The sequence below is a fragment of the Protopterus annectens genome, chromosome 9.part0 (assembly GCF_019279795.1).
Source record: "Protopterus annectens isolate FY-2018-M chromosome 9.part0, PAN1.0, whole genome shotgun sequence".
Taxonomy (NCBI): domain Eukaryota; kingdom Metazoa; phylum Chordata; order Ceratodontiformes; family Protopteridae; genus Protopterus; species Protopterus annectens.
Window position 1 is genome coordinate 1,690,827,887 of NC_056743.1, and position 22,985 is coordinate 1,690,850,871.

General features: G+C 38.1%; 1 protein-coding gene across 1 annotated transcript in view; it reads left to right on the top strand.

The window, feature by feature from the left end:
• LOC122812218 (sphingosine 1-phosphate receptor 1-like) overlaps window positions 1-21,635 on the top strand; it is a 147,344-nt gene extending 125,709 nt beyond the window's left edge. The window contains exon 2 of the mRNA XM_044084560.1: window positions 19,618-21,635. Within this exon, the coding sequence (XP_043940495.1) occupies window positions 20,026-21,180 (1,155 nt within the window). The 5' untranslated portion in view covers window positions 19,618-20,025 and the 3' untranslated portion in view covers window positions 21,181-21,635. The remainder of the gene's footprint in view (window positions 1-19,617) is intronic.
• The last annotated feature ends 1,350 nt before the right edge of the window (window positions 21,636-22,985 follow it).

Genomic DNA, 22,985 nt, shown 5'->3' on the forward strand with positions numbered 1-22,985 from the left:
TAGCTAATATTCAAAAGCCTGGAGAGAAGAGGTGCAGGCCATCCCTGACAAAGCAGCATTGTCTGTTGACCATCTCCTTTCATGCTGACAAACATTGCACTCCCTTAGAATGACACCAGAAATTAAGCCAGACATCTTCTGTTTATTTTGTGACACCACCCTTACAGAAGGTAGAATGCAAGGCTCATACCAGACTGGCACACATATTAAAAGATCTCCGTGAAGTCTCTCTTTATATAGTCTACGATGGTATGTCTTAAGTCATTTACACCCACTTGGAATATGACTGAGCGCATGCCTAATGTGGGAGATCCTGGTCTCTGATAAGCAGCTGACCGTAACTTTCTTCATACTCAGCCTGGTGAGAAGGACATCAGTGTGTTTCACAATGGAGTCTCCAGTGACCAGAATGTTGTATTGTGTGGTGGCTTGCCTTATGGGCTTAGAAGTACATATTTCATGAGATGTGGTTGTTGTTTTAAAAGAGTGCATTCAGGGCTGCTGAAGGCATTTGCTACCTGTACTTCTAGAAGTACTTTGGGGTTTAGAAAGGTTACTTTTAAGTGCCTCAGCATTATTTGGGTCTATGTGTCTGCTTTGTACTGTACATGATGGGTACAGTGAGTGTACTACTAGCATGTATCAGGAAGGAGTGATCTGTACTGTGGATCTTGGTTTTGGGGGCTTGTAATGGGGCTGAGCTGTTGTGATTTCTAAGATTGTCGCGTGGGGTTTGACATATTAATATAGCTATCAGGGAATCAAGTTGTTTGGTTATTAAAGTCTTCTGGCTTTTCCCGGTTAGGGATCACCACAGTGGATCACCTATCTGCTCATGATTGGCAGTGGAGTTTTACAGTGTTGAGTTGCCAGCCCGGTGCCCAACCTTCCATGGAAAGCACACACATGCACGCACTCACACCTAGGGCCAATTTAGCGTATCCAATCCACCTACAGCATGTCTTTGCGATGTGGGAGGAAACCGGAGCACCTGGAGGAAACACACACAACCACAGGGAGGACATGCAGACTCCACACAGAAGGCACCCCAGTCAAGGACTGAACCGAAGAACCTCTTGCGGTGAGGTGGCAATGCTAACTGCTGCACCACCATAAATACTGTAAATAAATAAATAATAATAATAGTACCAGCAATAATAGTTGTTAGATGATGCAGTCTCATTTCCCTCTTTGTCTGATTATAAAGTTTATAATATCTATTATAAACCAAGTTCACTAATTCTGTAATGCAAGACTAACAGAATTACACAGAAAATGAAGTGTATTATTTTTCTTATGATTATGTCACTAATCAGTTACAATGTTTAAAATAAATAAAATGCATGATTGCAAATCACCTAAATGCTAACAGACTGAAAACTGTTTTAGTATTTTCTGTGTCACTAAATGCACTGTTGTGCATTTTTAACTGAAAAATAAACAAAAGGCAGTGTATTTAGACACAACACTAATGGAGATTTCTACATTTCTAAATGTATAAGTGGGGCATCAGTAATCACTATCCCATGGTACAACAGTTAAATGAATATTTAATAAAAACTAGTGAATACAGACCTCTGTTATAGTGAACAATTTTAAACAGATACTCCCACTTGTCCAAGGACAAGCTCTGTATGAAAGGTTACAGAGTATTTATGTCAAGATGCAAAACATAATCCTCTGTAAACTGAGTGACCCCTAAAAACATGAAACTGACACCCGAAGAAAGAAAAAATGTACATCATATTAAACAATCTGTAATATAAAGAAGAATAAATGTTCCCACAAAATGCAGAGGGAGATAAAGTTCTGTCCTAAATGTGGTCCTCACTTTAACTAACCTTATTTTGGATTAAAATATAGGCATTTGTCTGACTGGGTCGCAGTTTAATAGAAGACCATTCAGTTGCACCTGGTAGACTATATGGGGCCTGTGGTGAAGTCATTTAAATTTTTTTCATAGTTTTAGTGACCTTGGTGATACTTACTATTTCTTATGTGAGCATAGTAGGCATCTGTCTGTGGGACGTGTTACCCCAATGTTAAACTCGTTCGTTGGGAGCCTGTTCTACCTGTTAACACAAACAGGCTCAAACAAAGCCATAAGTGGATTATTGCAGCATATCCAGTGAGAAAATCTCTCAATGGGCATCTTAACTCATTTGTTTGTCTTGTAAACCCACTAGGCATAAGTTCATCTTTTTAGGCATGACCTTGGAACACTAAGTGGCTTGTTCAGACATACACAGATGACAAGTGCAGCCTGAGAGAGAACCAAATGCAGCACTACTTGATGAAACTTATTGCCAGGTTATAGCATAAACACCCTGAGCTAAATTGCCTGATATGATTTTCTAATAGTCCACCATGGACAGTTCTATCTTCAATCTGCCCATCCAGGGATTCAAACCTAGTTAGCACACTTTAAAGAATCCTATCCCCACCTCTGCTCCCTGTCACACACTGACGTATAATGAGCAACCCCTTATCCAGTTATTTGGCATGTGCTTATTCCGTACAGCCCATTTATTGCCTCATTTTCAGAGTTCAACAGAAGGGTTTATCCTACACAAAAGTGGGCAGGGTATGTGGATGTGGCAGTTGAGATGGGGACAAATAAAGTACACCATCTGGCTAACAGACTTAAAAAATCAGGACACAATAATAACTTAGCATTACACACTTTCAAAATGCTGAATTTGAGATCACTCATGTAAAATGGTCACAAAAGGATATCGTTAAGGAGTGCTGAAACTATAACCCTGCATTTGTCAATGTCTACTGTTTCAGTGTAAATTACGTAACTGCTAAAGTGCAACACAAAAGCATAATTAATGACTGAAAGGAAAATACAGATTAAGGGGGAAAGACACCTGAAAATATATAATACTGTCTTGAAAAAGGAGAGGCCTACTGATAACACAGCTAGCACCATAGCTTCTTTTTCAAGAGTAAGTTGAGAGCTATGTGCTTTGTCAACACACTTTAGTCAGCAAAGCAGATGGTCAATAGGTGTACAAAATCATTAATCTCTGGCATTGTGGAAAATGCCCCTTCCCTAGATATTGTACAATTTCAGATTTAGTATATATATACACATATATATATATATATATATATATATATATATATATATATATATATATATATATAATTAGCTGGGGGTATAGGGGTATGAGTTGGGGAATGATGTTTTTATCTTTTTGTTTTTACATTGTCAAATTCTGGAGCTGACGTTATATATGCAGAACTGGTATCATTATATATCCCCTCAAGGAGAGAAATAAACTCTCTCTAAATCATTTCTATTACAGTTTGCATGAGTGATATTTATAGTCAACATTTTTAAAAACAATATGGAGACCTTAGAAAGAATTTTAAACTTTGTACACATTTTAACTGATACTTTTCAAAAAGCAATTTGGATGTAGTCATGCAATTTATATAAGAAAAAATACATTTCATTGTACCAGTTCTTGACAATAAGATAAAATGAATCAGTCACTTATCTACCCATGAACATCTCACAGCCATGGAAAGTCACTTGCACTGGAAAATAGCCTATAAAAGAAAGAGCATTAGACAAAGAGTTACAGTTTCTAGAGACTTTTTTAGTATCTTTAGGTAGCATTTGACATAGTCACATCTAGTTTCAGGGTCCTTTGGGTAGCCTCATGACTAGTTCTTCATTTGGAAGTTCCACTTTTATTTTTGATACCTGGATAGAATCGGTATATTTCATTTGGCTAATGACCTCACCATCCTTGGTTTGAGCAGCTGGGTATGGCTCTCTGACATGCAGCTTTCTGTTTGAGACTCCAAAAGGAATGACCTGGACATCCTATTAGTATGTTTCACAGTGGACTGTCATCCTTTTGTAGACCGTTGGGTCATCTTTTTCTACTGCAACACCATTGTTTCCAATTTTTTCTCCCCTCCCAACTTTAGGCCCGCTGGTTGGCCCGACTAATGGACAGGTATAGTCTGGGTGTGATACTGCCTATGACAGACGTATCTGTAACTATCTTTTGTTGTTTGGTTGTTTTTCGTGACAGGTGTGAAAGGAATAGTCATTGGTCTAAGTTTGGATTTCAACATAAGTATAGTAGTCCTGATATGTCTACCAAGCATGAATTGTTCAGGGTTTACTCTAATGGCGCTGAGTGAAGTAACATAAAAAGACGTAAGAGCTTTGTGATGATCAGGTTGACAAGAATCTATTTTAACAGTTTAGACTGCTCTCTTAGCAGCTGCATTGGACTGTTATTAGTAAGGGCTTGAAATATTTGGTACAAAGCTATAATCTTCACCAAAGTGCTGGAACACTGTGCATACAAATTATGTACCATTATCTGTGATTAATTCATTTGGTATGCAATGTCTGGCAAAACACTGTCCCGAATGTGACAATAAGATGTTAGTCATTTATATTCATTCACTGTTGGCACATGTAGAATTTTTATTTCTCAAGAGTTATAGCCAACTATTATAAGGTATCTGTTTCCTCTGATATCGTATAAATCTGCAGTTATTCTTTGCCATGGACCTTGTAATAGTGGAACAGGTGGTTCTGTTCACTGGGATGGTTTGTGCCATCATACTGACATTTTGGCTCTTTTACAACATGTAGTCAGGCCTTAACGGCCTTCATGCATTTCTTAAATACTTCGACACAATGTGAAGAAGATACAACAATTCGGTCGTAGTGCAATAGCAAACCATTCTTTTCAGACAGTTGAGCTCTGATAGTACATTATTTGTACAGCAGATGCTTTGTCTGTGTCCTTCCTTTGCATCTTTAGCCAAGTCTAATGTTTGGTATTTAATTTTAGTCTGCCAAGCCATGTAGTAGCTACTAGTTGATTTGCCATGATGCTCCACATATGCACAGCAAAGACATTTTTCAGTATCAGGTAGTGTCTGGTCAGGGACTTCTCTGAACAGATCTGCATCTATTTGCTTACTGATCAGCTCTGACTAGCATGTCACAGTACTCCATAGCAGAGTATTTTCATCTGGACGTTCCCGCACAAACTTGTGCTCATTTACTGATCAGCTCTGACAGCATGTCACAGTACTCTGTAGCAGAGTATTTACATCTGGACGTTCCCGCACATACTTGTGCTCATTTACTGATCAGCTCTGACAGCATGTCACAGTACTCCGTAGCAGAGTATTTACATCTGGACGTTCCCGCACATACTTGTGCTCATTTACTAATCACTTCTGACAGCATGTCACAGCACTCCGTAGCAGAGTATTTACATCTAGACGTTCTCGCACATACTTGTGCTCATTTACTGATCAGCTCTGACAGCATGTCACACTGCTCCATAGCAGAGTATTTACATCTGGACGTTCCCGCACATACTTGTGCTCATTTACTGATCAGCTCTGACAGCATGTCACAGTACGCCGTAGCAGAGTATTTACATCTGGACGTTCCCGCACATACTTGTGCTCATTTACTGATCAGCTCTGACAGCATGTCACAGTACTCTGTAGTAGAGTATTTACATCTGGACGTTCCCGCACATATTTGTGCTCATTAACTGATCAGCTCTGACAGCATGTCACAGTACTCCATAGCAGAGTACTTACATATGGATGTTCCCGCACATACTTGTGATCATTTACTGATCAGCTCTGACAGCATGTCACAGTACTCCGTAGCAGATTATTTACATCTGGACATTCCCGCACATACTTGTGCTCATTTACTGATCAGCTCTGACAGCATGTCACAGTACTCCATAGCAGAGTATTTTCACCTGGACATTCCCGCACATACTTGTGCTCATTTACTGATCAGCTCTGACAGCATGTCACAGTACTCTGTAGTAGAGTATTTACATCTGGACGTTCCCGCACATATTTGTGCTCATTTACTGATCAGCTCTGACAGCATGTCACAGTACTCCGTAGCAGAGTATTTACATCTGGACGTTCCCCCACATACTTGTGCTCATTTACTGATCAGCTCTGACAGCATGTCACAGTACTTCATAGCAGAGTATTTTCATCTCGACATTCCCGCACATACTTGTGCTCATTTGCTGATCAGCTCTGACAGCATGTCACAGTACTCCGTAGCAGAGTATTTACATCTGGACATTCCCGCACATACTTGTGCTCATTTACTGATCAGCTCTGACAGCATGTCACAGTACTCTGTAGCAGAGTATTTACATCTGGACGTTCCCGTACATACTTGTGCTCATTTACTTATCAGCTCTGACAGCATGTCACAGTACTCCGTAGCAGAGTATTTACATCTTGATGTTCCCGCACATACTTGTGCTCATTTACTGATCAGCTCTGACAGCATAGGTTCATAGGTTCATACTAGGCTATCTGCCCTAGGGCATTTATAAGCCTAGCCAGAATGTGTTTGGCTTTCGCCACCCATTTTAAATTTATTTTGCTATGCCCTTTTTCGAGGTTAGTATACTGTGCCTCTGTCTAAAAGTGACACAGAAGCGATACCCGGGGTAAACCTACGATCTCCCATCCACTCATCAAGATTCCTCTTGAAGAGAGTCAATGAGGGACTCTGCCTAACCTGGACTGGGATTTTATTCCAGAGTGAAGGGAGCCTCTGGGTTATGAATCTGTCCCTCCAGCATGTCCTATTTATTTCAGTGCTGAGGTTCAAGTCTCTCGAGCGCGTAGCTCGATGGGATTTGGATTTTCTGAGGTGCAGCATGTCCATTAATTCCGGGTTGGACATGGCTTTATACGTCAGGCACAGATCGCCTCTTAACAGGCGGTATGCCACTGAGTAGAGCTGGAGTTTCTTTAACCGGGCAGCATATGGCATCTGTTTGAACCCTTTGATCCTCTTGGTGAGGTACTTTTGGGGTCTTTCCAGTTGCTGCAGGTGTCTGGTAAGGTACATCCCAAAAGGGGCATTGTACTCAATTATGGGCCTGATGAGGGATGAGTAAAGAGGCACGATGACGTCCCCTGATCTAGATGTGAATCCCTTCATGATTAGGTGGGCTATATAAAATGTTTTTCTAACCACTTTGGCCACGTGGTTGTCAAATGAGAGATTGCTATCAACTTGGGTCCCCAGGTCCCTAATTACTTCTTCTGTACTTAATGGATTACCACCTATGTGGTAATTTGTGGGCACTTTGTTTTTGCCAAAGGGATGACTATACACTTTTTGGCATTTAGCTTGAGGCCATGGCTCTGGCACCAGTTGTCTGTTTCTATGAGGCCCTTTTGGAGGATGCCTGTGTCGACTGGAGAGTCGATTATGGCGCCCAGTTTGCAGTCATCTGCGAACTTGGTCAGCCACAGTCCTTCCGTGTTGGCCTGTACCTCCGAGAAATATATACCAAACAAGAGAGGTCCCAGGACTGAGCCTTGTGGGACACCACTTGTAACTGGTTTGGAGTCTGACATGGCTCCAGCAATTCTAACCATGTGGGTTCTGTCCTTGAGCCAGTTTGCAATCCATCTAGTGACATAGGGGTTTATATTTAAGCATGTCACAGTACTCTGTAGCAGAGTATTTACATCTGGACGTTCCCACACACACTTGTGCTCATTTACTGATCAGCTCTGACAGCATGTCATACTCTGTAGCAGAGTATTTACATCTGGACATTCCCGCACATACTTGTGCTCATTTACTGATCAGCTCTGGCAGCATGTCACAGTACTCCGTAGCAGAGTATTTATATCTGGACGTTCCCGCACATACTTGTGCTCATTTACTTATCAGCTCTGACAGCATGTCACAGTACTCCATAGCAGAGTATTTACATCTGGACGTTCCCACACATACTTGTGCTCATTTACTGATCAGCTCTGACAGCATGTCACAGTACTCCATAGCAGAGTATTTTCATCTGGACATTCCCGCACATACTTGTGCTCATTTACTGATCAGCTCTGACAGCATGTCACAGTACTCTGTAGTAGAGTATTTACATCTGGACGTTCCCGCACATATTTGTGCTCATTTACTGATCAGCTCTGACAGCATGTCACAGTACTCCGTAGCAGAGTATTTACATCTGGACATTCCCGCACATACTTGTGCTCATTTACTAATCACTTCTGACAGCATGTCACAGTACTCCATAGCAGAGTATTTACATCTGGACGTTCCCGCACATACTTGTGCTCATTCCGCTCACTCTTTGCTAGGAATCTACCTTTACTCTTCAGTTTGTCAACAGGGCTATGTACTTCTGTGTTTGTTTCACTCACGTGCAGGCACTTCATGATAGTTTTATATGTACAATGTGATATCAGAATAACATCAGCTCTTTCTTCTATTTTAACGCTTACTGGGATACCATGTATTCAGTGCTGAACTTGCCGGTTCTATTCGGTGTTTGGCATAGCAATCCTAGAATGCAAGAAAATGCAGTCTGAGCACTTCTCCCATGTTTATACTCATGGCCATTTCTTTTACTATCTTAGTTTAATACACAAAAGCAAAATGAACCATCATGTTGCATTTCTTAAACCTTCTATCATATGCAGCCACGTAGCTCTGACCTAAATATGTGAATGGATATATTTTGTGCATTTGTCAGGCTTGCATTCACCATAGCCATGCATTTTACTGACTTTGCTATTTACTTTCATTTTACCCCACAAGTATCATTTTCAGTATTGATGAAATTTTGAATCTATACTAATTCAGCCAGTCTAGCAATCTGAATTACATTTCCATAGTTAAATTTAGCTTTAGATGTAACTTTTGCTACACTCCAGTATCAGCTTGACCAATCAGTAGTCTATCAGTAATTTGTTCATCTTTTGTCTGGTTAGACCCAAAATATTTAGAGTTTATATAAATACCTGACAAATGCTTCTACAAACTCTCCCTTAGCTTGCATGCCCTTTCATAAACAATATTTCTTTCTGGCTCAAAATATGTATTGAAGTTGTCTATTACTGACTCCAGCAGAAAATGAAAATAAACTGTAAATGGCTTCTACCTCTTTGCCCATGGTATAAAATGCTTATCTGCATTATTTGTTTTCTTAGTGAAATGTACATCCTATTTGAAAGCCTGCAAATTTCTGCCTCCATGATATCCGAGCAAATTGCATTATAACATTAAATAGATCTGAAGGGTTGAATGCTGCCATTTATTATTATTATTATTAGTAGTAGTAATAGTAATAGTAATAGTAGTAATAGTAGCATTAGTATTAGTATTAGTAGTATTAGTATTAGTATTTTGGCTGAAAAGCAGTAAAACAAGTTTGTTTGAGTCAAAAAAGCAAATTCTTACTTTGTGCTCCATGGCACCTCCTTGGCTGTTTGGCATTGTCCTTGCTCTGAATGGCATCCATCCATTTAAATTCAGTCATTTTAAATGAAAAACATCTTACTGTACCAAGCTGTCAACTTGTGGCACCAGACCTAAAACTGTGCTGTTCTCTAGTGGTGATTTCATGATTAGGATACAGCTTTAATTTCACAAAAAAAAAAAAATGGCAGTGCTCTGAAAACAGTTACCATCTCAGCTTCTTCAAGAGGAGCTGAGTACTATATGCATTATAGGTAATAAACATTCACCTTCCTACATATTTACATGTCTACATTGGAAAGCTGTATACAGACCTGCTGTCATTACATGACCAATCAGATCTACTCATGTCCGCTTGCAATTGCTCACACAGACACACACTCTTGCACGCACACTCACACACACACACAAAACACACATTTCCACATGTGCATCTCACTAACTGTGCAACATGACAATAAAAGTCAAACAAAACCCCTCAAAAATGGACTGAAAAAAAAAGAGATTGTGAGGTGTACCTCTTAGGTGCGAATATGGCACATGAATGTAGCAAATGGACCACTGTTAATATTTTTGAAGAAATAGGAGTATTATAAGTGATATGGCTTCAAATACTGTGGAATCTAGTAATGTGGGAAATATGCCACATTAAAACAAAGATGCACAAGTTTGGACATGTTTAGTATTATTTTTTATGCTTTCATCAAATCCCCTTTTTAAATTTACAGTACCTACACCATTCAGAAAAACATGTGACTATGTTGAGCAAACTCGTTTCTGCACATCATACGTAGATATTCTTTTTGGATGTAAAAAAAAACGTTGGTCTTGATATTAGTGTGGCAGCTGTCGTATTCATGAAGTGGTCTGAAGTAATGTCTGTATTGTGGGAATCCAGACAAAATATTAGAAATTGCAAGCTATGGCTCTGTCTCCAAACAAAATTGAGGCAGTTCATAAATGTGGTGGTTTTCAATATTTCTGCTGTAAGTTTTAAATATATGCTTTTAATGACCCTTCTCTATGACTAAACATGGCAAAAATGATTATCTTGGTCCAAAGCTGACTTCACCACAGAAAAGAATTAATCACTATTTTGTGTGGAAAAAGTGGTTTTGGACTGGACCTTAATGTAAAATTCATAATGCTGTCCAAAGTAATGCCTATCGTCTTAAGCTTCAAATCAAAATATTTATAATTCCCATAGAGATGGAAATACGTTTACTAAATCTAACCTAGACATATATCTGTTGTGGTTTTCATAAATCATGTTACAGCTTTTAGTTTTCATTATGTCATCTTATGACCCAGCTTCAGATACTAAGAAACAAAAGACCAAATGTACTGCTGGAAAAGTAATTTAACAGTGCAGGTGACACAACTGCATAATGAGGACTCATGAACTTGACCCCACTCACCCCACCTGAGGATGTGACATCCTATGAGATTGGGCCTAAGGCAAGAGAAAAAAATCTACAAATTAAATGTAGGATTGTATGTCTGGCAATCAGTGATAATTTGAGACTGAGCTTTCCAAATAAACAGTAGCACCAATTTTGCTAATTTCTCTGCCAACAGATAAGTTCACATTTAGTGGCAGCATGTTAAAACTTTAAAACAAAAAATACAAATAATTGGATAAGTTATATTCAGCATTTTGGTTATTCAGAATTCATTGTAAACCCTTTTTTAACAATCTGCAATTATTCTGACAACTGGGTACAAATGATTATGAAAATGGCCTCCTTACTCCAGCGTTTATTTCTTTCACTATCTAGTTGCTTACCAGACAATTGAAAACAGGTGCATTCGCCTAGTGGGTTTAACCATTTAGCAGATAAAAAAGGTGGGCTACATTCAAGTTGATTTTCTGTAAGCGGTGTTTGCTGAAACTCCCACAGTATCAGACTAAAACAGCCATCTCATACAAATGTATATTTAACTCAGAATGCAGTCAGATCATAAGCAGAGAAGCACATGATTGGTTCCTGAGGAGTAGGATGATGTGTATTCAACTCAGAATGCAGTCAGATCGTAAGCAGAGAAGCAGACGATCGGTTCCTGAGGAGTAGGATGGTGTGTAGTTATCACAGAATGTAGTTAGATCATAAGTAGAGAAGCAGACGATCAGTTCCTGGGGAGTAGAATGGTGTGTATTTATCACAGAATGCAGTCAGATCCTAAGTAGAGGAGCAATCGGCTGTTGAGGAGTAGGATGGTGTGTATTTATCACAGAATGTAGTCAGATCTTAAGTAGAGGATCAGACGATCAGTTCCTGAGGAGTAGGATGATGTACAGACATAAATGGGTAGAGGAGCCAGAGTGCTGAGGTCACAGCTAGAGAACTGGGTGGAGCAAGTTACGTAATAACTAATGGGTTTCCTCATGTTTAACACAATAAAATATAAAATAAGACTGATTGTATTTTTATTTTTGAGGAATGACAATGGATGATTTGCAATAATCAGTGCAGGGGTATAAAGATTGCACTAAAATAGGTACAGGCAGTCACACAGTATCATTATAAATCAAATCTGGCATTAGTGGGGGCATTGGAATATTTTCTTGTTCTTAATATTAGTATACAAATGTAGGTTTTCTATGCATTTTTTCCTCAGTTTCAGGAAATAGATATTGTATCTGTTAGGGTAAAGAAACCAAAAAACACCAAATTTAGATGATTGGGTATCTACCAGTATACATGCAAGTAGGTGTGGGCTTGGGCACTGATGGAAAATCAAACTGGTAACTACATAAAGAAAATGAAAAATAGAATAAGTTTCAGTTGTGAAAGTTTTGTTAAATAAAGGCTAGCACTGGAAGATGGATAACTGCCAGTTTCTGTAAAGGGATCACTGACACTGTGTGTTTATCACAAACATTGGGTTTGATTGTTACTGCAGGTGGGAGGTGCATTTGAATGGACCAGCAGCATCATTCTTCTGAATTTTACTGGTTGTTAGAAATGTCTTTAACCACAAGCAGCAGCAGTCATATAAAAAACGATTTGTTACATTATATTTCTGACTGAAAACTATTACACATATTGGTGTTGGTGAGTCATTTAAATTGTCCTTAGCATCTGCTACGTCTTTGGTAAAAATGGCCACTTAGTAACTAAGTAATTAAAAGAGATTAGCAGAATGAAGCCTGTTATAATAAGAAACATATACAGATACTACAAAGCAAAGAAAAAGAGAAATAAAGCTTTCAAGGCTTCGGAAGGCTCAAATGAGGTTTTAGAGACCTCCACTGAATTAAAAACCTCTGGCAGGATACCGCAGGGTCCTACACTGTACAGATTTTTGCAAGAAGAAATTGGCTGGGGACATTGTCTATGTCAACAGCATCTTCAGACATGTGAGTCATCGTAGGTTTTTTACAATTACTGCCTGTCACTTTAAATTGCTTTACCTCTCCTTTCCCTCTTACAAGTTCATTGTGTTTTCGGCATCATGTGACCTTATTGGTCTTTTTAAGCTGAGTATTTGTTCTGTTGCATATATCTGAAGAAGTCTTAATTGCAAGACGAAAGCACTAATATTTTTTTTTTGGTAAAGTTGTGTCTATTTTAATAAATCTGCTGTTCTGTCATCCCAGTTGCCGTTGGTGAAGTGCAGCTAGTGCAAGTGTACCAAAACTCATCTTGCCCAAGTGGCGAGACAAGCTGTATTATGAGCAAATGCAGGAGAATCATATCCAACTGAATGAAGATTTAAACTAAACCGAGAAAACCATTGCTTAGAAGTGTCTCCTCTCAAGGAGCAGATATTACTCAAGTAATCAACCAACCACCAGTGCTGTGGGAGAAGAAGATTCCTACTCCTTAGGGATTCAAGTGGCAAAAGTGACAAATATGCCTTCAGGGAAGAAACCTGAAATCAGTATGGATGTGTCAGGAGAAGAAACAGGTACCTGCTTAATGAGCTCTCTCAGCGTACATCAAGATTATTCTTTTTATGCATGTGGATTTGTGGAAGGATGTATCTTCCACTCATGATTCCAGCATAGGATATATTTTGTGGGACGCAGGTTAAAACAGAAGCCACAAAAGATCCATAGCCATCTGTGAAGCAGCAAAAACAGATTTGACAAGTACATGATGACATGCTGAAATAAATTTATTATGACAAATAAAAAGGTTTCCACTACAGGCAGTTGACTCCCAAGTGCTTGAAAATCACGGCCACAAAGCCAGACTCAAGTGGCTTGTAACTCGCCTAGGTTGCTGCTCATTCTTGAACTCAGAGATGTTTTTCTGGCAAGTAGTTGTGAAGAGGGAGTGAGAAGAGAGGTAGGGTTAGGGGGTGGGAGGGAGATCTGAGGATTAGGGAGCAGAACAGCGTATTGAGAAACAATATGGGAATTTAGGTTTATGGAACAAGGTTGGAGTTTTAGGTTTAGGGAGCTGGAAAAGAGTTTTAAGGGTAGGAAACAATGTCATAATTTAGGTTTAGGGAGAGGTGTTGGAGTTTGGGTTTAGTGAGCGATAGGGAACTTTAGGGCTAGGGAGTGGAGGAAGTGGAGGATTAGAGTAAGGGACCAAGGAATTGGGTTGGGAACTGGGTGGGAGATTTAGGTTTAGTGTTTAGATTCCGGTAGGGCTATATTATTTAAAGGATCAGGCATTGGGAAGCTACGTTTACATGGGAGACTGAGCTAGTAGGAGTTAGAGCACTTGCTTTTTCTAGCAAGTAGCAATAAGCAGGTATACCATGAGCTATCACCTGAGCACCTATAGATGACCCCAAAACAAATATATTTATCAATAGTAGCCATAAACTTCTACCTTGTGTTCACATCCTCATTTTACTACCCCTCATCTCAACATTTAAAAAATGTGCACTTGTCTCCAGATGTTGCCTCATTTTCAATTTATTTTTCCCATAACGTTTGATTTTTTTTTTTGTTAAGTAATTTAATGTCTAAGCAAGTCATATGCAAATCAGTCTAGTAGGTATAAATGATGCATATTTTTTGGCCTCTGTAAGCTATAATGTTTTCTTAGAGATGATTAGGAAAGAATTTACTCAGCCAAGTATGTTTGCCTTCATGTACACTTTTTATGTCACCACAGATAATCACTGTTAGCACGGCTGTTGTCAGCAGAAATTGTGGACAATGCTAGCCAGCATGAACTTGTACAGCTGTACTCTCAGATACATTTTTTTAGAAGGAATTTTACAACCAAAGCTACAATAACGCATTTGTCATGATCTCTGTAGGATATCATATACAGAGAGAAAGACAAAACAATCAGAAAAAAAAAAATCTATGAGTTACCAATACCGTGATATTTATACAGTTTACCTTCATGTGTGCGTATTGCTCAAGGGTGAACAACAATTGTCCGAAAGGCTGTTTGCAAAGTTTGCAAATGCCGAACGGAAAAAGGTGTGAATGTGCAATGAGCGAATGCACAGTGACATTTGCTCATTGCACATTCGACATTCTGGGGCGGATTGCACTATAGTGAGGACTGAAAAATGGTTCCTTTCCCCACTGTAGTGCGATTTTGGAGTTAGAATATTAAAGTGGGGGGGGGTGTGGGGAGTGCACTTCATTAGGTTTTTCTTTCGATATTTATGTTTGAAAATCAGCTAATCTGCTTTTCGATTTGCTGATTTTTGAACATATTAACTTGTCACTGTTATGCCTTTCGTGGTTACAATTCGCTCATATGAGCAATCGCACAACTGTGATTCAGTTATGTAAAGGAAAACCATTTATACAGCAGTGGAACGAACACAGTAACTTTGTTCTTGTAAAAAAATAAATCTGCAAAGTGATATGGTATTGAGAAATAGAAACAACTATATTAATTACTTTAATGGCTTTGTTTATGCTCAAAAGAGCTAACCATCTATAGCAAGACCATATTAAATTCTCCATTCAGTTAATTTCCAATGAGTTTCCCATTCATGCTGTGTTTTTTTCCCCTGAAAGTCCTCATTTGCAGCCTAATAAGGAAATCCCATAAAGCTGACAAAAGTGCAGAATACAGCATTCCTAATAAGCCAGTACATTCTGTGAAGTATCAAAATATGCAGACAGCAAAACTGAAATGGATGATTTACCCATGTTTGCAATGCAGGTTTCAACTAAATGACTCAAAGCTAGATATACGATTGTAGTTATGGGATTAGTTTAAATTCAGAATTCTGAGTGCTCCACAATGTTGAAAGGGACTCATATAATACCTCCTTTGTGCTATGCAGTGTAAATTCTGTAACATATCTGGACAGACTAAGTCTGGTTAAAAAAAATAAAACAGCAACTTCCCTGGTGACTGAATTAATAAATCTCTACGTCTGACAATATGGTGAGACAAAGTTGGATCAGCACTTTTTCATTATCGTGGACATATGTTGCTAAAAATGTGCCATGTTTAAAATTAAGTCTAGAGAAAGGATTTTCCTCTTTCAAACTAACAATGTATGACATACTTCTATGTGAAACTGATGAAATAAAACCCTGAAGTGGGAAAGGGGTCAGGAAACTTGTTTTCTTTGTTTTCTTTGATAATATAAAGAATTTTATGGTTAGGATAGCCTTCTGATGCTGGTAAAACACATATATTTACCATTCAAAGAAGAAAGATAATAAAAGTTGAATGAGCTACACAGTTCCGTGATGCAGAAAGTTAGAACAACTTTGTAGCAGTGGAAGGCAAAGAGAAGCTGTCTGTTGTGTTAGTTTGCCTTCCTGTGGTTGCTGTTTGTAATAACATGCTAACTAGTAATTTAGGTGTAATTCAAAATCTATTCCTCATGTTCATTTTGATCAGTGTGGTTTTAATGCCCGACAGTCTGTGAAAGAAGAGGGAACCCGAACAGACAAGAATCAGAACAAAACACCTATCAGTTATAATCAGAACAAAACATATGCTGGGTTGTTATTCAGAGCTTGCAGAAGGGTTATTGTAATCAATTTTTAAAAGGTAAAAGTTTCCATTTTATTTTAAATTATAATTCTTTATTGGGTGCTGGCTGGTCACTACATGACCCAGTTCAGCCACTGCCAGGTGGTACAGTTACTAAAAGTAGCACTCAATATACAGTCAGAGATTAGAACATAAAATAGAGTTTCAGTAGAAATTAAGTTCTTGAACACAGTTCAGTTTTTGGTACAGATGCAGAGTTAAATATTTCTTGAATTACTAGATTAATACACGGTTACAGTTCTGTGGATAAGCAACACTGAGCATTAAGCGAAATAACAAGACAGGGCTGAGTATCTAATTAACATATTAAGTCTGTACATACGAGAACTAAGTAAAGTGCATAGTACAGCATGAAAAGTTAGCCAAGCAAGAAGAAGGCAGTGTTAGGGCATCTTACATTTATTCAATTTTATTTTAAGTCGTAACAAAAACATAGAACACGGATCTCAAAGAACCATTCTCATGTTACACATCAGCAAATTGAAACAATAATCATGCAGTGATAAAATTTAGATATAAAAAGGAGTTATAATTTAGTTGTATCTAATAGCGCCCTACTTTTAAATGTAATGCTGAATTTTTGTGTAACTAATATTGAAAACAAATGTAGGTAACATAAATGTTAGGTAAGAAAATAGTGAATTTTCTGTATGCTATATGTAATATTTTATACAGATTAGAAGAGGGTGGTAAGTAACTTAAGCTGAATACTGTTCATTGTAGTTTTTTTCTGTGATCTGGATGTTAAGGACACAAACGTTTACCTGCTCTATGCTTGGCAGCAAATGTAAGAAATACCTGGATGAAGGCATCAAAGGAGCTTTGATTGAAATTTTGCAATAGAGATGCTGGCTCTTAATTTTGTGGGAAAGCTGTTCCATAATTTTGGAGAAGTAATGCAAAAGATGTGATGTGATGCAAGTAACATTTTTGCTGCCAGTACATCTATGTAGTATTTGACTAAAGCAGGCACAATAGGTTAAGATTGAGCAGTAAGTTTAGAAAAAACAAATTGTGTTGTTTAACAATCTCTGTATAAGAATAGGGTAGAGAAGCATTAACTGTTGACAAATGGAAGCCAGTTATCATGTGCTTGGGAAAGGGAGTAATGATCACAGAGTGGGGAAGTGATGATGAATATACATATGCAGTTTGATAGTCTCTGTACATCAGTTAAATTCTTTTTGGAAGAATATGTTGGCAGAGAAAGCTATATTCTAATTACAGTTGGAGAACGCCCATCTCAATAAGGGTTCTACCTTCAGGGTTAGAAATCTTGAAATGCTTGTTACTTTTTTGTTATTATTTTAATTTTTCTAATTTTTTTGTTTATCTTTTTATGGAAGTTATGTGTGTATATAGATTGTTTTAAGTGATATGGTTTCATAATATGAATTAATATATTTGTAAGGTTATTGGACTAAATTTGTCATGTGATTGTGAGAAATCTTGAAATGTCTTGATATGCACTGAAAGTCCTATTTATTCTGGATTTGAGTAGGTGATGTCTGTTTTCATTGTTACGCTGGGATCCAACATACTGCTGAAGGATTTAAATTTAGTTGCTGATTTGGCATTCATGATCCTTATATTAGTGCTCAGTTCTGCCTTTCTGCTAATATCAACGTGCTACTCTCAGTCAGACAGTGCAAGCTTTGTGGTGGTTGTGCTAGGAGGACAGCTCCTTCATACTGTAAAAGTAGCCGGGTCATCTAATTTGTAGCTTGTAGGATTTCACTGCACATATCATGTGCAGCAGAGAACCTAAGCAGACTTCACATAGACATCACACAGACTGGAAGGCTTCAGAATAAAACATAGATTGTGCTGTTTAGCCTTCAATTCAGACAGCACAGGAAGGGTGTAACAATCAGCCATTTCCCCAACAACATAAAACTGAGATACAGCATGTTTCATGGGGTAAAGGTTAGCTTATATACGCAATCCGACCACTGTGTAGGAAGGCTCATAAATAAAAAGGAGGAAAAATATTGAATTTTCTCACAATTGTAGGTGCTCTGAGTGAATAACTGAATCTGATGTAATTTTGTTAATACATTAGGCTGCACACAGCTTCATTATCTTCAGACATTCACAGTGGGTATATCCTGTGTTCAACCATGAAATAAAGTAGCTGCAAACTTCTTTCTAAGATAAAGCTGTGCATTTTCAAACATCCCATGACAATCACAGCTTTTAATTGCCACAGGAGATTGTCATTATCTGCTGGAGATCTGGAGAAAGTTCCACTTATTCATGCAATTAATGGGATATGTTATTAGTACCGAATGGAATGGGGTCATAAGGCTAAGACCAGAGTCATGGGGATAGTCAGGATTTCTGGAGCTGTAAGTCAACTTCCTGAATGTGGCCTTCCTCTCTGAAAAGTGTTGCCACCCACCCCCTAAACACCAGTCAGAGTACTGAAGCAAAAAAATAGTTAAGAAACCAGACATTCTGGAAAAAGACAGTGTAACAAAATGCCCAACCATATTAAATTTGTCATCTTTTTTCTTTTATCTTTTTTTTCCTTGTACATTTCATTGCAATGTACATTATGGCATATATGGTATACGTCTGGCTGCTCTCAACACCCTGTTCTTACTGGACAGAGGATGCATTCTGAGATATGCATGTTTCTTTTATTGGAGGGCAAATGCCTCTTCTGGAGATTTATCTGACAATGTAAAACCAGTGCTTGGTTCTCTACACATTCTGCAAGTCAAAATATGATAGCACTGTTCCACTGGGCCCTTCCTTCATGGTTTTCTAATCTAGTGAATATTCTGAAAGCTAGCTGACCCATATTGGCCTGATAGGCAAAGGATTAAGTTAAAATATTTGTGGATTTATTGACTGAAGTTTATAAAGTTGCTGATAGCACTCTGCCCTGCTAACCTTAGGCCTATAATTTGTTTTCTTTTTTTACCTTATAACTGCTCTTTTATTGTACATATGTATGCATTTGTGTTTATTGTGATTTCTTTACACAGTGTTTACTCTGTTTTACATACGCATTTTGTTTGATTTGTTTTACTTCTTTCTGTTTTGTACTGTCATGTCATAGCCGAAAAAAAAATTCCTCCTGGTTGAGCCCACCCATTTAACAATATAAAACAAATAAATGATCACATCAGTGGGCCATGTGTTCCTGCTGTCCTAGAAGCAATGTAGTTTTAAGACACATTTGAAAAGGATGATTAAATATACTCTGAATACCTTGTGAAAATTAAATGGATTGCTAACTTACTTAAAATTTGTAGTAGGATGAGAGAAACACTGTGAAATAGTCAAGTATCTTACTTTCACTGAAGTCATTTTACAAACATTGTGTCTTACATAACTTTTTAACTAAAAAAGGCACTAACTTATTCTATTTCTCTTATTCAGGTGGAATTAATTAAATAAAAATGTGCTGCTGAAAAGTTACCGTATACCTTAAATTTGCAAGCTTTAAAAAGGCTGAACCTCGAGCGCCCTCTGGTGATTAAAACTTTGAAGTGCAAGAAACATTCAATGCCTCCTTGACAGGACTACTATGGTAAACAGAATCGGGTAAGTGAAAGTAACCAGAAAAAAGCTGGAACATCTCTGCAACCAACCAGTGAGAAAAGGGCATCAGTAGAATCATCCCACTTGTCTAAACATTACCTCTTTTTTCACTTGAAGTCTTCACTGGCATGAAGAGTGCCATATTCCAAGTATACAGTATGAAGCAATGTGGTTGCTAATGACGACATCTGAATCCTTGAGGTCGTATAAGCCCAAGAATCCATAACCAATAATTAAGAAAAAAACATGATGTTTACAGAAGAACCGGCTGCTAGGCTGATCCGAATCTTCAGGGAATATCATAATAATGAAATAATTTCTCTTCACTATAACTATACAGGCAAACTAGAGCACACCAACAAATATAAAGGTGGCCTCAAGGCAGATGCAATTGTATTTTTGGTGATCTGCATTTTTATTGTGATTGAGAATCTTATTGTACTCATTGCAATATGGAGAAACAAAAAATTCCATGCTCCTATGTACTATCTGCTGGGAAATCTTACCATGTCTGACTTGTTGGCAGGGATTGCTTACACTATTAATATCATCATGTCTGGTCCCAAGACTCTTCAACTGACACCAGTGTCTTGGTTTATTAGAGAAGGAGGTGTCTTTATAACGTTGACAGCATCTGTCCTAAGCTTGCTAGCCATTGGGATCGAGAGGCACATCACCATGATCAGAATGAAACTGTACCACGGGGACAAAAAGGGGAGGATGTTTCTACTTGTTGCTGCAAGCTGGCTGGTCTCCGTCTTCCTTGGAATTTTGCCAATCATTGGCTGGAACTGTATCCAGAATCTGGAAGAATGTTCCACTATTTTACCCCTGTACTCAAAAAACTATATCCTATTTTGCATCACAGTTTTTATCCTTATCTTGGCTTCCATCGTGGTGCTATACATCAGGATTTACCGTATTGTAAAGTCGAACAGTCAGAAACTAGGAAGCCTGAGAAAAGGAATGCTGAAGAAGTCCCAGAAATACATGGCTCTTTTAAAGACTGTAACGATTGTAGTTGGAACGTTCCTGCTGTGCTGGCTGCCTCTGTTTTGCCTGCTCCTAGCAGATGTGGCCTGTAAAGCAAAAGACTGCCAAATTCTTTACAAAGCAGACTATTTCCTGGGACTCGCTATGATCAATTCATTGCTCAACCCAATCATTTACACCCTAACCAATCGGGACATGAGGCGGGCGATAATTAAACTGCTCTGCTGCAGCTGTTTGACAGCAGAAGACAGGCAGATTACACGTTTTGGGATCCCGATCCTAGAATGTAGCACAAGCAAATCAGAAAAGTCTTCCCATAAACATGACTGTATTGATACCACCCTATCCACAGGAAATGCTACACCAACGCCAATCAAAATCTTGCCACCAGTGCTCACAGAGTATTAATTATGCATGTAACATCAGTTATGCATGTAACATCAGTTAAGCACAGAGTACTGGTCAAACATCAAAGTATCTCAGGGCAGGGGTCCGCAAAGTACGTTGCAGCACTGAGACCACTTGCCCTTCTGTTGGTTGACTTTAGCAAGCCCAGATCATCATCACAGCATTTTCAAGTATGTTTCATAAGCCTGAAGTTTTAAGTGACAAGTTAATATCACAGACCTGTTGGACAAGAAGCAGACAACCACAACACAATAGGTGTTTTTTTGTTCAGCAATTCAAGTCTTAGTGCCAGTCTCTACCTGTGTAAAGCCACGCCCGACCTGTGTGAAACTTCTTGTTCCAATGCTGTCTGTATCATATTTATACAACTATATGTGTTTTGAATCATACCTCTCAACTGTACAGATTTTTGCCATATATTTTTGGTCCGTTTTTCATAAACTTGTGTTTTTTGTGGCAAATCATTAAAGACTGAAGTTAGAAGATAATAACAGACATTTGAGTTTCAGACCTTATACTATTCTGAAAATTCATGCTAATGCAAAACCTGTTATTCTATCAACTTTCTAAGTTTATAAGAGCAATATTTAAAAAGTGTCCCTATTTTGGGGCCTTTGTCCCACTTTTATTTATGGCTTTGTCCAGATTTCTTGCTCTAAGAAGTTGAGAGGTATGTTTTGAATGTTATTTTGAGTTAGTATTGAAGATCAGTGTGTCTGTGAAAAAAGCAAAGACATATATGCAACCAGTAAGGCATCAACAGAGGAATACATTCAGATCACATCTACTGTAATAGAAAATTCAAGTAAAATTAGTTCTTTAATGAATACCAACTACTACTGAATATTTTCACATGCAAAACATCGCAGGTTTTCACATTTTGAAAAAAATTGTGTGTATATGTGTGTATGTGTATAAATATATATATATATATATATATATATATATATATATATATATATATATATATATGTAGATATAGATACACACACACACACACACACACACACACACACACACACACATACAAGAACACCTTTATCCACTTATGTACATTTTATTACAGAAGCTAAATGTAACCATTTGCATATTGGCTTAAAATGTTTCTAGAAAATCTTGACTGAGCCCACTGAACTAACATCTTTGCATGCTTTAGATAATTCCAGCATGAAAAAGTGCTTAATTAGTTAAGGTTAAGAGTGATTCTTTACAGAGAAGTGATGTCCATAATTCATTTCATGGCATAAATCTCCATTATTCATCAAAATAGTAAACATTTAATAGCTTTATTTAATTATACATTTACTATAACCAGCAACATAACTACAATTTTCATGGTGCATAGTCCGCATTTTGAGATTTCACATAGCTACTGTCCCCCACATATGCACACACTCATAAACAGGTCTAACTTTAATAACTATCATTATTTTTTAATGTAGTTAACCACATTTACTAAATAAATCACAAATTTTAAGAGGCACAGAGCAACATTTTGTGCCAAAATCAGGGACACCATGACAATCAGGAACAATTGAGAGGTATGCTCCCATCCCACCAGCATACCACTTCCAGCCACAGCAATAGCAGAATGAATGAGCTTGAGAGATATCATAGGCTGACAGACATAAAGGAAAAAAAGACACAAAATATTTAAGGAGAATCTTTGTGTGTGTGTGTGTGTGTGTGTGTGTGTGTGTGTGTGTGTGTGTGTGTGTGTGTGTGTGTGTGTGTGTGCATGCATGCGTGTGTGTGTGTGTGTGTGTGTGTGTGTGTATATGCGTACATGTGTGTGTGCTTGTGTG